General features: G+C 43.8%; 1 protein-coding gene across 2 annotated transcripts in view; it reads left to right on the top strand.

The window, feature by feature from the left end:
- EXT2 (exostosin glycosyltransferase 2) overlaps positions 1 to 17,664 on the top strand; it is a 187,108-nt gene that overhangs the window by 32,010 nt on the left and 137,434 nt on the right. For both annotated transcript variants that reach the window (XM_072618305.1, XM_072618303.1), the window contains exons 6-7: positions 1,984 to 2,123; positions 3,858 to 3,951. In XM_072618305.1, coding sequence (XP_072474406.1) covers positions 1,984 to 2,123; positions 3,858 to 3,951 — 234 coding nt within the window. The remainder of the gene's footprint in view (positions 1 to 1,983; positions 2,124 to 3,857; positions 3,952 to 17,664) is intronic.

Here is a 17,664-nt window from a genome sequence, read left to right as displayed (position 1 = left end):
GTGGCATTCACCACTTACACTTAATACTCCCCTGATCATCTTTGAAAGGATTGTAGAAGTCATTTGGGCCAGTCTGTGCTTGGGCAGAAATCTCTAGAGAGTCACTGATAAGAGTCATCCAGACTCCGCTGAAAGACTGCCTAGGACAGGGAACTCCTTCCTTCCTCAACAATCCATTCTACTTCTCAGAAATGAAGCTGAGATCTTCTTAATGCTCCTTCTACCCCTTGATCCTAGTTGTGCTCTTTTGTGTCATGCAGAGTAAGTCTAACCCTTCTTCTGTTGACAGGTTTTCAGATGTTTGCAGTCAGCTTCCACATTTCTCCTCTGCTGTAGTTTTTACTTTAGCTGATCATCATGTGGCATGGTTTCCAGCCTCCTTGTTATTCTGGTCCCCCCAAAGCTGACTATTGTTCTGCTTATCAGTACCCTTCCAAAACTGTGGGACCTGGAATGGAACAGCGCTCCAGGTGTGGTCAGACCAGGAAAGAGGACTTCCTTTGTTTGGAGCTTTGGACTTTGATGGATGGAGTCTGTAATTGATTGCATTAGGTCTTTGGGCAGCAGTCGCCTCACCCTGATGTGGACTTAACCAGCACTTTGGAATCATTACATTGCTTGTTCTCATCTTCCGTTTGGTAAGGTGTATTTTTTGACCCTAAGGTAGGACTTTGCATTTATTCTTATTTAATTCAATCCTTGTTCTCACCAGTCATTTCTCTCTATTGTTTTTTGCCTCCTACATCTGTAATCCAGTGTAGAATCGACCCCTCCCAGCACTAGTTCACCTACACATTTGCTCAGCATACCTTCTGCCTCTTCAGTGGGGTCCATGACTATGAAGTAGGACAAAGAAGGACTGGCCGTAGAGCCTCGAAGCACATGCCTGCAGTATTTCTCCCAGCTGCCCTTGGTGCCTTAATCAATAATATTTGCGTAGAATTATTCGAATTCTTTAAAAGCTTTATCTTCTAGCTTCTCGTCCTTGTCTTTTCTGTGAGGATATGGTAAGAAGCTGGTCAAAGGCTCCTCGTGCCTCCTGCACCCTTTTGAGGACTTATAGCTCTGCTTGGTAGACCTATCCTAAAACATGAAAGCATCGGACTTTTTCAAGTGACATGTGGCCAGCTGGAGTTTGAGAGATTGGTCTGGAATCTTAAGTGACCTAGCTAGACCTGAAATAAATCAGCTGTGACAAATCAAATTGTTGGGTATCGGAAAGTGATTCCTGTCATTGTTGTCTGCAATATCATCACGAGGCAGCTTGGGAATGGCGGGGAGGGGCAGGGGTTTGGCGTCTGAGGCCTCGCTTTGATTCCAGATCCGTGCCTGCTACACATACTTGTATGATCTTGGGCAAATCACTGCCTCTCGGGGCTTTATTTTTCAGGTGAGAAAAAGGAGTCTTTTTCACTCTTAAATTCTATGGGCTTTATGATCATTCCCTGGTACTTCTGGTTCTCTTTACTGCCAGTGTTATCACTGATGGGGCATTGGAAGACATAACACAGTGCCTGGCACATAGTAGGTACTTATATACTTGCTGCCTGACTGGCTGTGGTGGACTGATAAGAACATTTCCAGTTGTATTGGTGAGGATAGATAACTGTTAAAAAACAACTGGAAGAACTGATAGAGTCTGAATTCAGATCAAAGCATCCTATTTTTCACTTTATTTTTTCATGTTTTTTTCTTTTGGTCTGTATCTTCTTTTATAATATGACTAATATGGAAATAAGTTTACCATGATTGCAAATGTGTAACCAATACCAAATTTCTTACTGGTAAAAATCATCTTTACTTGTCATCAGGAAAAAATTAAAATATTATTTTTTAAAAACAGCTGAACTTGTGGTGTTTGGGTGTGTTGGCCTCCTTTGATTTCAAAGTAGAGAAAACTCTTGATCTACAGACTCTTACATAGAGAGGTCCCTGGGGTTGGCCTGTGTCTCAGTCTCCCCTCATTGATCCTCTCACCCGTAGGAGGCTTCTTTCTGTGTGGTCCTCCGTGGAGCCCGGCTGGGCCAGGCAGCTCTGAGTGATGCTCTTCAGGCCGGCTGTGTCCCCGTTATCATTGCTGACTCCTACATCCTGCCCTTTTCAGAGGTTCTGGACTGGAAGAGGTATGTTTATTTCTGCCCTGTGCCTTGTTCTTTTGACTTATTTCCCCTTTTCAGGGTATTTACCTGTTGCTTCTGCTGATAGACCTCAGATGAGCCTGACATGTAGTATTGGATGAAGGACCCAGAAAATGCCCTAGAATTTATCTGGGCCAAATTAAAGTATGCTTTTGGTCATGAGAGAGGTGGGCAAGTGGATAACCTTGAGAGTAGTTCATCACATAGCTTCCTGTCTAGTCATTTACCCTCTATAAGCCTCAGTTTCCTCATCTGTAAAGTAGATATATTAAACTTGCATCAACTCACAGGGTTGTTTTGAGGAAAGACTTTGTAAAAAAAAAAAAAAGCACTTTGTAAAGTACCATGGAAATGTCTTACATGTTGTTGCAGTTCCATGTAAATTGTCATTGTGTGAAAATTCTGTGGAAGACATAGCAAGGGTCAAGAGTAAGGGTCATTGGAGCTTGGTTGGCTCCCTATATCCTCTGCCTGGTTGGTTGTTGTCCTTCTTTCTTGAAGAGGACCAAAATGACATCACCACGATGAACTCAAGTTTCAGTGTGTCTGACTATGGCTGATCAGACCAGTATGAGCTTGGAATGCTCTACCACAGGTTGGGCACAGATAGTCGAGGTGAATATTTGGGGTGGATACTCCATGGAATGGATTGCCATTTATTTTGTGCTGTCCCAATTTTGCTTTGCTCGTACAGCTCAGCACCCTTTCTGATGAGGGCATGCCGTGCTGAGTGGTCCCGTGCCAGTGTTTCCCATGTCACACAATCAGATCCAAAGTTATCTAGAGAGACTTTGAGATTCTTCTTCACAACCTTTGCAAATGACTATTTCTAGTCCTGGCTCATTCTAGGAGTCAATACAAGAGAATTTCTTGGGGTAGTATAAATGATTTATTTTAGCCATGGCTCTTGGTCATGGGCTTGGCTTTTCATATCATCCTCTCTGTGATAGAGAGGGTGATAGTCACCCTGGACTCTGCCTTGCCCAAAGAACATCTGGAAAAATATATTTTGGCTCTAGGATCTTCTTTTATGAGAGACATTAGCAAACTAGACTGTTGGAAGGATGGTGATCTGAATGGTGAGGAAACTGTAAGACATGCTGGATCAGGATCAGGCCAAGGAACTAGGAATATTTGGCTTAGAGAAGAGATGATTTATGGGAGGATGTGAGCCGTGTCTTCTTGTGTATGTATTTCATGTGAAAGAGAGATTAGACTTATTTAACTTGACCCCTAAGGCAGAATCAATAGTGGGTAGAAGTTAGAGAGGGGCAGATTTTAGCTTGAGAAAATAGAGAAACCTTTTAAAGAATGAAATATGTCCCTAAGTGAAGTAAGTTGCCCTGGGAGGCAGTGAGTTCCCAATTCCTGAAGATCCTCAGGCAGCCTGGCTGACCATTAGTCAGGATTATTATAGAAGGACAGACCTTCTCTGATGGCCCTTTTGTTCTTTGGGATGTCCTGAGCATCATGGCCTAAGGCAGGTCAGTGAAGATTGGCACCTTGGTCCTCCTGCTGTCTGCGCTTTCTCTGTCTCCTTCCTAGGTACTGCCTTCCAAAAGAACATCTCCTTCTTGTAATCCCTGGAGTAAGTTAGATCTACCTCCTGGCCTCAGCTTGTTCCCTGAAGCAGCTGGCAGTGCTGGTTAGAATGGCAGAATTGACTTATTCTAGTCTTGGTTTTCCCTTCTCAAGATCAATGATCTTTTTGACTTTCAGGGCATCTGTGATTATACCTGAGGAGAAAATGCGAGAGATGTACAGTGTGCTGCGGAGCATCCCCCAGAGGCAGATTGAGGAAATGCAGAGACAGGTAAGGGCTGGGTCCAGTAGAGAGTGTGGACTCCCTCCTGGGAGGTCTAATGGTGGGTTTTAACTGCTCTCCACCTCTTCTCCTTTACAAGAGCATCCTCCACGTCAGTGAGATCTATTTCCTCTCCTACACTCTGACACTGGGGAAGCTGGTATGGGTGAGCTGCAGCTGTATGTCAAAGTGTGTGTGCTACAGGGACATGGGGTCATCAGATCACAGAATAGGGAGAGGTCATAGAGATCCTCTGGTCCAGCCCTTTCACTTCACAGAGAAGGGAACTAAAGGTTAGCAAGAGCTTTAGATGAGAGTACTCAGTATGCTCCTGACAGGTACACCCTGACCTGCTGTATGGGACTGGAGCCACCTCTGCACATGCTCACAGCCCTTGGCAGTGCCAGGGAGGAGGAGGAGCCAGGAAAAGAACAGGGGAATGTCATATAGCTGAGAATATTGAGTTGTACAGCACACCGCGTTTGTGAAAGCTGGCGTGTACTAATCCAGGAGGCAAAGGTAGTGTCGATGACAGTGCCATCCATGTGGGAAATGGGCCTGCTGCCTCAGCAAGGAGGGGATCTCCTCATGGGAGTCCTTCAAGCAGAGGTACATCCTAGTTGGGGATTTCCTTCTGGGATATGTTGGAGGGCTCGTCCAACCACAGAATTCTGTGATATTTGTCTGGAAACAGTTAAAAAAATAAACTTAAAAACAGCATCTGCAGATAAGTGGACAAGTAACAGGAAAAAACCCCTGGCTATAAAGCCCTTTACAGCAGTTATAGAATGAGCCATATCACCTTTCTAATTTGGGCCTCAAAACATGGAGAGGATCCCCGTTCAACACAGGAGAAGAATGAAATTTAGAGTCACGTCACTTTACCAAGTTCATGGGCTTCTAAGTGGCCGAGCCAGGAGTGTCAAACCAAGCCAAATGAAAATGGAATGGAGTAATGCTTAATAAATACAACACACATCATCATAGATGATGTCCATGTGTGGTTTTCTAAGCTAAGATGCCACCCCCAGGGATCCATTTCTGTTTGAGTCTGACACCCCAGCCTGGATCCTTTCTAGGAAGTGGTTGCTGACCAGTTTGGGTGCTGGCTAGCCATTGTCCTCTTTAGCTCCTGATTCATTGTTGTTTTTCAGTCATTTTAGTCATGCCTGACTCTTTGTGACCCCAGTTGGGATTGTCTTGGCCAAGATACTGGAATGGATTGCCATTGCCTTCTCCAGCTCATTTGACAGATGAAGAAATTGAGGCAAACATGGTTTAGCAACTTGCCCAAGGTCACACAGCTAGTGTCTGAGATCAGATTTGAGTTTAAGAAGATGAGTCTTCTTGACTCTAGGCCTAGCACTCTATCCACTGTGCCACCTAGCTGCAAAGTTGAATATAAATAATCCTTTATCCTTTTCGGTTATGAAACATGAGGGTATTTCCTCTTTGTCCCTTGTGGAAGAGATGTGGTTTTGTACCAAAGGAAAATCATTCCTCATTTTCCTGTAAGTGGCTTTAGAGACCAGGACCAATCTAACAGTTGTAGGACTTTATACACCTGGTTATTGACGTCCTCGACAACTGTGTCATGTCTTCCTTCTAAGACTGGGAGAAACATAATTGAAGACGTAATAGAGAGCATCATTCCCTGAATTTCCTTGTCATTTTTCCTTCTTCTAACAATGACGATGATGATAACAGAGAGCATTTATACAATGCTTTAAGGTTTACCAAGTGCCTTGCAAATATTCTCAGTCATTCCTCACAGTAGTCCTGTAAGGGAGGTCCTTTTATTATTCCCATTTTACAGATGGAGAATCTGAGGCAAAAAGGTTAAGTGACTTGTGCAGAAGCACAGCTAATGTGGCTGGAGGGAGGGTTTGAATGCGGATCAGACTTCTTTTCTAAGAGTTATCTGATTTGATCTTGATGTGTTGTAGCCCAGTGCCTTCTTTCTGTTAATGATTCCCTCTTCGTCCTGTGTATAGATTGCTTTGTACATGTTTATTTGCTTGTCGTCTCCCCCAGTACGTTGTAAGTTCTTTGAGGTGGGTTCTTTTCTCCTTTCTTTGTATCTCAGTGCCTGCCACATAGTCAGTGCTTACCAGGTATCTGTTGATTGGTTGACTGGTGGCACTCATGATAACAGTTCAGACTTATAGAGAGAACATTAAGATTTTCAACATGCTTTACATAACTTTGGCCTTCATTATTCCCCATTTCAGATAGGGAAACTGAGGCAGAGAGGCTCACAGCTAGAAGTGATAGGGGCAGGATTAGGGCCTAAGTCTAAGCACCCCCACTCTCCCCATGATGATACTCTGCTTGTGACTGGCTCCTAGAGAAGTGTGAGGGTTAAGTATAAGCCAGTGTCATGTAACTTAATGACCTCTGTCTAGGGAATTCACAGTGAGATCTCTTTAAACCTGAACAGTGATCTCTGGGGCTCCAAACTCGGTCCCACATTGGAGAGCCTCATGGATATTTCCTTGGGAAACTGAGCCCAGGTAAAGAGAGGGGAGTCTCTAGAAAAACCTCTCCTATGAACTCCTCTGTTAGTGCAGGGTGAGTAGGTGGCCACCAGGGGTCTCCATTTCCTCAGTCTCTAGACTACAGAAAGTCTGGATCTGTGTAGAGATTCCCCAGCTAGCTTCTTGGGGCCACTTTGGTACCTCTCCCATCTTTGGACCAGTTCCCTAGAGTCGCATTCTGGTACCTGAGGGGGAAGAAGGAGTGTTCACTGCAGGATGGAGAGGCCTAGCGATCACAGCATCCTGACTGGAATGGACCTTCACAGTGTTCTAGGGCCACCTCTTCATTTTATAGCTGAGGAAACTGGCCCAGAGAAGTGAGTGAAGTGAGAGACTTGAGGTTGTGTGGGTAGGAACAGAACCAGGGCTTGGGCCAGGTCTGTAAAGGCAGAGGCTGCCCCCTGACCTGCTTGTAAATGGGAGCAAGCCGATCGCAGCCACAGATCTTGCCTCGGGGACTTGAACAACAGTTGGAAAAGCGTGTCTGTCTCTTGTAGCTGAGACAAGAAATGACATTTATTTAGCCAGGGTAGCAAAACCACTTGGCAGCTTTGTTCAGGACAAGGGCCTACAAGAAATACCACTGTGCATGCAGAAGAGCGTAATTCACGTGGAAAATTCAGTCTCTAGAGCCGGGCACTTTGTGGACAGCTGCTGCCCCCGATCATCTTGACTGTCACCAAGCTACACCATGTGAGGTGTAGCAGAAGTGTTAAAAACAGGATGATCTTAATAATGGAATAAAACTTCTGATAATCCTAGCATACAAACCTGATTTATCCCCTGATTTGTCATCAGCCTGCATCAGTTACTTAGATACTGAAGTGGACCTGTGATTTGCATGTTCTCCTCAGTGATACCGAGTGCATCGGCCTCTGTCCCTGCCTATTCTTTGTGACTCTTGTCCATGGCCACCATAAATTCACTGCGAGGGTTCTACCCAGTAGACTTTTATCTGGCATCATGAGGTTACCAGTCATCCCTTACACTTGCCATTTTGCCAACATGTCTTCTCTTTCTAGAACACATTTCCCTGACACATCATTTATTCCCCTTCAGAATTCCTATTCATTGTAGCCTTCTCATGCCCACCATATGCCTTTGCATCACCCACTTTGTGAAAACCATTTTTAATTCTTTGAGATTGTTTTATCCCATCTCACTGCCATACAGCAACATGTTGGTACTTAGTTTCTGGGAGAAGCTTGGGGTCCTTAAAAGAGCAAATTGCACCAGTTAATCAGCATATAATTTATGAGACTCTGCTATATGCTTGACCCTCCACTGGGCATTATGAGGGAATACACAGGAGGTATAAGGCAGAGTGCTTGCCCATAAGGAACCAACATGGAATCTCAGATGTCATTCAGTGCAGTCCATCCCTGGTCTCAAATACTTTCCACAGCATTATTGAGAGGTTGTCCTCCAGCCTGTGCTTGGAAATCTCTGGTGAGGGAGGAGCCTTCTGCCTTCAGAGCCCCATATCCTGCTCAAACACAGCTCTAATGGTTAGGAAGTCTTTCCTCATGTCAAGCCAAAATCTGCCACTCTTCAACTTTCACCTCAGAATTAGAGTTCCATCCATTCCTTATTCTTTCTCTTGGAGCCAAGCAAACAAACCTTGTTCCTTTTCCTCTGATAGCTCTTCAGACATTCGAAGATAGCAATATGGCCCTTCCCTATGGGCTAAACTGCCGCAGTGCCTTGGGTGGATCTTTGTATAGCATATCCTCCAGTCCCTTCACCATCTTGTCCTCCTTTTCTGAACATGCCTTAATTTGTCAGTGCCCTTCCCAGAATGTGGTGTTCAGAACTGGACATTCCATGAGAGATTCCATCTGACCAGGGCAGGAGATGGCAGGATCATCACATCTCTATGCCTTTCTTAATGCATCCAAAAACCATTCCATTTTTTGACTGCCATGTCACACTTTTGACCTATATTGAATTTACAATCCACTAAAACCTATCTGTTTTGTGCCCCACAGGATCTAGCCAATCTTTGCCCATCTTGTATTTTTTAAATTGGTTATTTGAAGCCCAGTGTAGAACTTTACATGTATTCAATTTTATCTTAATAGAGTCAGCCCATTGTTCTAAACGGGGAGGGGGGGGAGTCAGCAAACTACAGCAAACTCTGAGGGATAAATCCAGTCGACCAGCCTATTTTTGCTTGGCTGAAGACCTAAGAATGGGTTTCACATTTTTAAATAAAGTTTTGTTTTGTCAACGCATGGCAGAAACAGGTGACTTGCCAGTAGTCGTTTGCTAGATCCCTGTTCTGTTTTGTTAAGACCTTTTTGGATCCTGACTGTTATCCATTCAGTAGCTTTTCCTCCCAGCTTTGTTTGATCTGCACATTTGACAAGTGTGTCATCTGGATCTTTAAACAAGAACTATAGAATTTCTGAGTTGGAAGGGACTTCACCAGCCATCTAGTTTAAGCCATGCTCAAAAAAGGACATCCTACTTCAACATACCCATTAAGCAGTCTTTGTTTGAAGACCTCCAGTGAGAGGGGAGCTCCCTACTTCCAGAGGCTTCCATTGCACCTTTGGATGGTTTCAGTCAAGTGGTTGTCAAAAAGGTGGGCCATCCATCTCAGCTAGGAGTTTTGTAGAATTATACAAATTATATAGAATCATCATTTGTCTGTGTGAGTCTCCAAACCCTCTTGCAACATGCTAAGAATTCCCTCTGAAAAGAATAATATTATTTGGGGAGCAGAAAGTATCCTCAGAATTTCATTCTAGAGAGTTTTCCATCTCTTGTTGACTAATTCTCCTATAGAATTTTGATTCATGGAATCCTACTGAGCCCTCCTATGAACTCTTTATAATGTATTCTCCTCAAAAGCCAGGCTGCATGTCAAGCTATGCCTGACTTTCTTCTGTAATATTATCAACTCTGGGAGGAAGTAGTTAATTCCCCCTAAGATTTCAGCAGCTCGTCTTCCAATTTTATAGATTCTCTTTATGGAGTTTAGCTTGGATATACCCAGAAAGTTTTTGTCCCTCCTTCCTTGACTTCCCATGGCTCTCCCTTTCCACTCTCTCGGTAGAGAACTTGGCCTCATATTTTACAGGAAAAATGGAAGCCATTTGCCATGAACTTCTTTGTCTTCTCTCTCCTCATCTCACATCACTCTGGTGTCTTCTGCCAATTCTAACCCCTGTCTCATATGATCCATCCTGTTTCTTTCTTTGAACAGATTTGCTTCTTTGCCATTCTTATTCTTTCACTTATTTTCAATCTCTCCTTTTCCACTGGCTCATTTCCTACTGCCTATAAACATGTGCATATCCCCCCATCCTGACAAAAACTCACATGATCCTTCCATCCCTGCTAACTATTGCCCTAGCCCTTGTGGCTGAACTCCTTAAAGGGCCGTCTACAATAGGTTCCTCTTCTTTCTTTCCTTTTACTTTCTTCTTCATCCCCTATAATCCAATTTCCAACCTCATCATTCCACTGAAACTGTTTTATCCAAAATTACCAGGGATCTCTTAGCTGCCAAATCTAAAGGCCTTTTCTTAATCCTCGTTCTCCTTGACCTCTCTATAGCCTGGGACACTGAGGATCATATTTTCCTTGGCACTCTCTTCTCTCTAAGGTTTTCAGTATGCCACTCTCCCCTGGTTCTTTTATTACTTATCTGACTGCTCTTTCTGTCTCCTTTTCATGATCCTCTTCCAGATCACACCCTCCAACCATAGATATCCCACAGGATTCTGCCGTGGGCTTTTCTTCTGTTCTCCCTCTATACTATTTGATTTGGTGATCTCATCAGTTCTCATGGATTTAATTAATTTTAATTTCTGTGCTGACAGTTCTTACAGCTACCTATCCTGCTCACTCTTAACTTTTTCCACTGACCTCTAACTGGCTGTACAGTAGGCATCTTAAACTCGGCATGTCCAACACTGAACTCATTATCTTTCCCCTTAAACCCTTTCTACCTCCTAACTTCCCTATTCCTATAGAGGACATCACTATCAGTCCCTCAAACTCACAACCTGGAGTCATCTTCAAAGTTGTTTGGTGAGTTCTTTGCACATCTACCTTGGCCCTTCCCATGCCATCAAAATTGTTTCCATTTGTGTCTTCAGAATTTCATTCTAGAGAGTTTTCTATCTCTTATTCGTTAATTCCCCTATAGAATTTTGATTCATGGAATCCTACTGAGCCCCACCATGAACTCTTTATAATGTATTGTCCTCAAAAACCAGGATGCATGTCAAGTTATGCCTGGCTTTCCTCTGTACTATTATCAACTCTAGGAGGAAGTAATTACTTCCCCCCAAGATTTCAACAACTCTTCTTTCAATTTTATAGATTCTCTTTATGGTGTTTAGCTTGGATATACCCAGAAAGACTTTTTTTCCTCCCTCATCTTTTTTAGTTTAAAGCCTTTTTAAAATTAAATTTCCAAGACACTCAATGAATATCTTCTTACCAACCTGTCCTGGTTGCATTCCATCCATGACTATGCATTTGACATTTTTTTATTTTAAGATGAAGTTCAGAAATCCAAATCCTTTTCTTAGATCCCCATCTTCCTAACCAAGCATTTGCTCCTTAATTCACCATATTCAGATTATGAACTCAAAAGCTGAATACCACAGACCCCTGGACAGATTTGCTTACACTCACCATGTGTGTATAAGACTCATGTGTGTGTAAGAGACGCACACACGCCCAGCAATCACACGTACTCAAAGCAACGAAGTGACCAAGAGAGCAAAGATTCAAGAACTAACTACAGGGAAGTGACAGGAAAATGGGTTTCAGTCATGCCTCCAGCACAGCTCACATCTGTGTTGAGGAGGAGCCACTTACTCCCTCAGTGCCTCTGGCAGTTTTCAAAGATGAAACATATAAAGCAGTTGCCTATCAGTGTGGAGAATGGGTTCTCACAGAAGATGTGCCTTGCATTGATGAGTGATAGCCGAGATCTACACACACCTGAAAACTTGCTTAGCAAGGATAGTAAGTACAGAAGGAACTAGAAAAGAAAGGGATTGCAGGGAAAACTTGTGGCATCTTGGCATGATGGATAAATGCCGCTTTAGGGACTTGGATACTTATTAATCTTAAACTTGAGTTTCTTCAGCCATAAAGTGAGAGAGTTGAACTAGAGGACCTCTGGTCTTCCATCTAGCTCCAAAATTTATGATTTTTTTCATTATAAGGGTAGATCAGCAGAGCAGAGGGAGAAACTATCATCTGCTCCCCCCACTCTTGCACTGATGGGTAGATAGGGACAAAGATTCAGCTAAATATAATCCTCCAATCAAATGGATTCTTGTGTTGACCAAACTTACCTCTAGTCCCGCTCACAAAGAAAGTAAAACTAGACCAAGGAAGACCCTGCTTCTCCATACCACATAGTAAGGACTGTTTGTGTGGATAGGGAAGAAGGTGTAAATGAATCCCTCATTTATCAGCCTAGTAGAGTTTCCAAACATACTTTTATTGGTCAGTGGCTCCAACAGCAGTGACCTCTGACCTCAGTCACACTAGGAGGTGGAAGCCAGCATCCCTCCTTGCCTTTGAACTCTTCTTGTGCTCCCATGATGAGAAGCCTTGGAGATGGCAAATGTATCCACCTTTCTCTTTAGCTTCCACAGTCTGGTCCCAGTGGAAATAGCTTCCTCTTCAGTCAGTTGAATATGTCTTGGGCTTCTGTCCTTGATCTCTGACACCCTTCTTCCTAGCCCTCATGTCACATGATTAATTTTGCTCTTATGACTTATCCTATGTTTTTGCTGGGTTTCTTGTCTTCTTCCTATATTCCTTATAGGAAGCCGGGCCCAGTATCAGTTGTGTTTCTGTTTGAGTAGGAAATGTCCCTGTAGTATTCTTCTGAGGTCAAAACTGAATGGAGAGTCATAGGTTTGGGGGACTTAAAAAACCCAAAAGACACTCATGAATCAGAGAAAGAGTATAGAAAAGAACAGCTGAACCCCAAGGGGAAATGAAGAGACGGACTTCAAGAAAGCCACCAGAGGCTCATTCAGTAGTACAGAGAAAGGCCTAAGAGGCCCCACGAGGCCATGGGAGAAGTGGCTGCTCCAGGATTGTTATGGTCATGGTGGGCTGTGGAAGCGAAGAACCATCTCACGGGGAGTTTTGTTGTTGTTGTTTTTTTTTTTACTTAGGAAACAGAGAGCTTTATGAATTATGGGGCAGATGCTTGCTAAGAGAATATAGTAATTAGGAAGAAGGAAAGACTGCTCCATTTGAGCTATCCAGGCACCTCACCAGCCTGCAAACCCAGGGTGTTGGGAGGAAAGCACTCAGCAATCCTTGCAGCTCCATGTAAATGTCAAGGCGTGGCACTGATACCAGTGTCAGCTCTCATCTTAGGGATGATGAGGTCGAGGCCCAGAGAGTTATAAGACTTGCTTGTGGTCCCATGTGTAGAAGGTATTGGAGCTGGGCCTCGCACCCTGGTCGTCCCTGTCCAGTTCTGGTGCTCTTTTTACTCTATGTGCTTGGTCTCAATGGTTATTTCATTATTGTTAAAGTACCGTGTGAGTCTAGAAGGAAGCAAGCTATGTGTCACAAAAAAGCCATGTACGTTTTCCTAAAGGAGTTACAGACTAATGACCATCAATTTACACGTAGTTCAAGTGTGTTTGGTCATTTGGTTTCTAGCACTCAGCTAACTAGATGGGGAAGGAAGGACTGGTACGGGGGAAACTGAGGCAGTAGTGCTGACAGGAAGGGAGATGGACCAACTGTGAAAAAGACAACAGAACAAGGCTTTATAAAGTAGATCAGTCTTGGGCCATTAGTATAGAGGGACATGTCTCCATACCCCTCACAACACTCTGAGGGCATATACATTATGCCATAGAACAGTGATCAGTATGAATAGAAATGACCCTGTGTCATCAAGAAGAGGTGACATTATATGGGTATCCTCCCTAGAAGAAGTTAAGGAACATTTATAGAAAAGCTTCCATCCAAAGGGGTCAGAATTTTGAAAAAAAATTCATTTGTTTGTCTCTCTCCTCACCCATCCAGAAAATCCACTTCTCCAGAACGAGTCATCCCTTGGCAGTTCTAGATGGTTGAAGTTTTATCATACCATTCATTGATATGTACAGAGCATTCTCCTTATGGATTCCCTCATGCTTGAGAAAGTGCATCTCAGCTCAGCCCTGAGATGGGCAATTAAAAGAGGGGTTCAGATCTTGTATGGGAGGAACAGGAAAATCAGAAGTCTAAGTTAGCCATCTAGGACCACACAGTAGGTGAGGGGCAGCCTGGGAGCATTCCGTGCTTTGCCGCCCACAGCTCTGCTCCAACCATGAAGCTTGTGTGGCCTAGCTGGAGGCTGAAAGTCAGGACAGACTTCCTGACAGTTAAAGCTATTAGGTTGTGGAACAGTCTTCTAGGAGAACTGGTTGCTTAAGACATTTAAGACTGGACACAACACTGGAAATCAAGGCTAAGCAAAGCAATGTGGAAAAGGTTTTACTTGTAATTTCTGGGGCTGGTGTTGCAATGTCTCTCATTCCCACGCCCCCACTGGGAAATTTGATTTTCAATAAATTAGGTTCTTGTGGCTTTAAAAAGCACTAAATATTTTCCCCTTGTCAAATGCCATTGAAAGTTGTTTCCCAGTCTCCTTTTCATACTTGACTCCCCCATATGAGGCAGTAGATGTTGTACCCTTAACCTAACACTCAACTTTTATGTTGGTGTTCATGTGGCCAGTGAAACAGAATCTCCGTTCTCAGATAATGGCGGCTTCTTTTCTACGTACTCCTCCCCACCAAATGATAGCGCATTGGAAGTAGATGTGATCACTTCGCTGAGTATTTGAAATTTCACAATTTGACCATTTCCCATGTTGCCAGTAGCACTGTATCCTCTGTGTGTGAGCATTCTTGGGCTCATAAATCTAAATTATGAAGTATCCTGGTCACATGTGTTGTTTAAATCAAGACAGACTAAGAAGAGCTCATTTAATGTAAGATTCTTAAATAAGAGCATTTTTTTCAAGCTTGGTATTAAGAACCTTGCTGGAAAAAAGACTGTTTGTCAAATATCTGATGGAAAGCCAAGAAAAGCATTTTAATAGAACTGTCTCAAATTTATAGCCCACTAGGGCATGCAAATAAATTTCCTTGTCTTTGAGGTCTGGGTTGATTTGCAGGTATTTGGTCCAGCCTTGGAGATTTAAACCCTCCTAGTCCAGATGGGAAAAGCGTAAAGCCCCTTCCTTGGGAGCTCTGGAAGGCTCTTGGTGTTAACAAAAGCACAAGGGCAGTTCATGGAGTAGCCTTGTACTTTGCTAGTTTTGTCATAGGGTCCTAGAACTCGAGTTGACTTGCTGAGACACAGAGAAGTGAAGGAGCTTGCTCAGTTTAGCTATATAGTGAGTAATAGAGCTAGCCTTGACACTCAGGTCTTCTGATACCATATCGATTGCTTTTCGCATTATATCACAGCTATCTTCAGAAGCATGAGGTCATGCAGTCTAAAAATTGTAGAATGCATTTCAGTTGAAAAATATATATTAAGTGTCCATTATATATCTAGAAGTGTGTAGGGCATAATGAGAGAGACCAAATGAGCATCTCATAAAAACTCTGCTCTGGTTGTGGGGGTGGATGGGACTTCGAGACATAAAATAATTAGAGAATGTTAGAAGGCCCTCTGTTGTCATGCTCATTCTCTTTGACCTAGAGCTGACCACGAGCTCTCAAAGGTTCTGCTAAGCACTTTGAGATCTTGCCAAGCTGCAGAGACATCATGGACATGTCTTGGTGTCAGGCTGCCTGCTTGTTTTTAGGAGCAGGTCTGGGTGGGTTTGGATAGGCTCATCCCTGGGCCATGGGCCACGGCATGGCCTAGGCTGACGCCACATGGTGACTTGTTGTGACTGCGCTCACTCTGGAGGACTGTCAGCTGGGACTTGTGGGGGTTTTCTGTTATCAGTGAAGGGAACGTCTGCTTTGCTGAAACCATGGCTTCCTTGAGGCGTTGAAGGAGAAAGGACAGATGAAATAACAGGAATGTGTTGGATGGATACATGCCCTGTGAGGGGAAGACAGGGAGTGGTCATGGTGGGCTCAAGCTGGGAGATTTCTTGCTAGGGTGGCTGGTTTCTGATGACTGATTAAGATTTGACTAGGGAAAGAGGAGCTGGAAATTAGGGTAGAAGATAATGTTTATAAGGGGAAGAATGAAGTAAAGAGAAGAGATTGGTCTCCTTGGAACTAAGGGCTCGGCACCCTTTGGACTCCGTACTGTGGGAAGTGAGGTGAATGGGAAAGAAGGAATCAGGTCATGGACGGCTTTTTCACACCAACAGGGCAGAGAACATTGTTTCTAGGGAACCGATAATTAGCAAAAGCAAATGTTACATTAATTTAAAAAACCTCTTATTTTATGAAAGGAAAAAGCCCTATCAATAAAGAAGTTTATAAAGAATTATAGAGCTGGAAGAGACCTTAGACTCATTTCATCTACCCCTCTCAACTTATAGATGGAGAAATGGAGGGCAGAGCTGTGACATGGCTTCGGTGCCTAGTTAGGCACGTGACGGGGCTAGAGAGAATCTCTGAACTTTGAATTCTCAGTCCGCTGCGCTTTCTACACCTTGCCAGGGACTATTTACTCCTCTCTCCATGTGGCTGACTATAATAGGATTCTTCTTGTATCAAGACATGAATTGTGGGCATGGTTTTCAAGAATTGCAGGGAGCTTCCTGCTCGGGGCTCATTAGACACGCTTGTGGTTCTGGAAGCTAGTAATAATGAGAATAATATGCATTTATGTAGCAGTTTGTAAGGCAGCCAGCGGTACAGTGGATAGAGCACAGGCTTGGAGGCAGGAAGACCTGACTTCAAATGTGACCTCAGACACTTCTTAGCTGTGTGACCCTGGGCAAGTCACTTCACCCTGTTTGCCTCCGTTTTCTCATCTGTGGAACGAGCTGGCAAACCATTCCAGTATCTTTGCCAGAAAAATCCCAGATGGGGTCACAGAGTCAGACGTGACTGAATGGGACAAGTCAGCGTTATGAATCGTTTCATGTATGTTACGTCTTTGTTCTTTACAACCCTGAGCCAGGGCGCTGTTGTCATTCCCATTTTGTAGATGAGGAAATGGAGGCACAGAGCGCTTAAGTGACACTGCTAGTAACCTAAGCTGGTCCTTGAACCCCCCTCCTTTTACTTTTAAGCGCCCAGGTCATTCTTTTTCCATTATCCCACGCTATAACTCGGTGTGGTGCTTCTGGGCCTACTGTCTGTTATCAGAAGTTAGATCACCACTCAGAGCTACCTGGAGCTTGGGTGGTTCCATATTTTAGGGGGCATTTTGGGGGGAAGCTTATTTGGTCATTTTGGGTACTCCCAATGAGAACCTTTCCTTCTTCATTCAGCGGCACCCTTCTCTCCTCCTATTACTAACTTGGCCATTTTGGGGAAAACACATAAACTAAAAGCTTACCTTTTTGTAAATGAGTAGTCAAGGTCAGAACTGAAAATAGAATGATTGCTTAGGCATAATTTGGCTTGGTCTACAGTCAAGACAAATGGAAATTCATAAGTGAATTTGAGGGGGCTTGTGAAAAATCATTTCCAAGTGCCTTAATGAAGGACAATATCATTAGATACAGTAAAATTTTCCCTAGTGTCATCTTAAGTCTCTCTCCCATCCTTCTCTAGTCCCGTCTCCCCCCCGCCTCTCGCTTCCCTTCCAGCCAACTTCATCTTGTGCTTTAAGGAATTCTGTTGGAGAGCGGGAGAAAGGTGAGCTTAATGTCCCCGATGAATTGGGCTGAAGGCTAAAAGACTCCCATAAATCTGCAGCTCGTTTTAGTGCCACGTTAAAACGGTGTGAGGGGCTGGTTTCCGTGGCCCCTGCCCCCTTTCTTTATGGGTTCCTTTGGCTCTCCTTTTTAAAGAGGGCCCTGTGGAGTCATTTTAAAGCTCTTATCAGTTCGCTGACAGCTATATGGGCCTTTCTGCTGGCTCCAGGGAGCTCAGGCTGGCGTGTGAAACTTCTCATTCTTAAATTGAAAAAATGCCAGGCAGATCTGAAGCGATCAGGTGGGCACAGCAGCTATTGCGGGTGAGTGGGAAGATAATTAGCTGGCATGGTACTGAATGAACCCTTTCCAGGGTAAAGGCCAAATTGATTTCTCTATTTGGATGGTGGG

This window comes from Notamacropus eugenii, chromosome 6 (assembly GCF_028372415.1).
Source record: "Notamacropus eugenii isolate mMacEug1 chromosome 6, mMacEug1.pri_v2, whole genome shotgun sequence".
Lineage (NCBI taxonomy): Eukaryota > Metazoa > Chordata > Mammalia > Diprotodontia > Macropodidae > Notamacropus > Notamacropus eugenii.
Note: the sequence above shows the minus strand (reverse complement) of the source record. Positions and strands in the feature narration are given on the sequence as shown.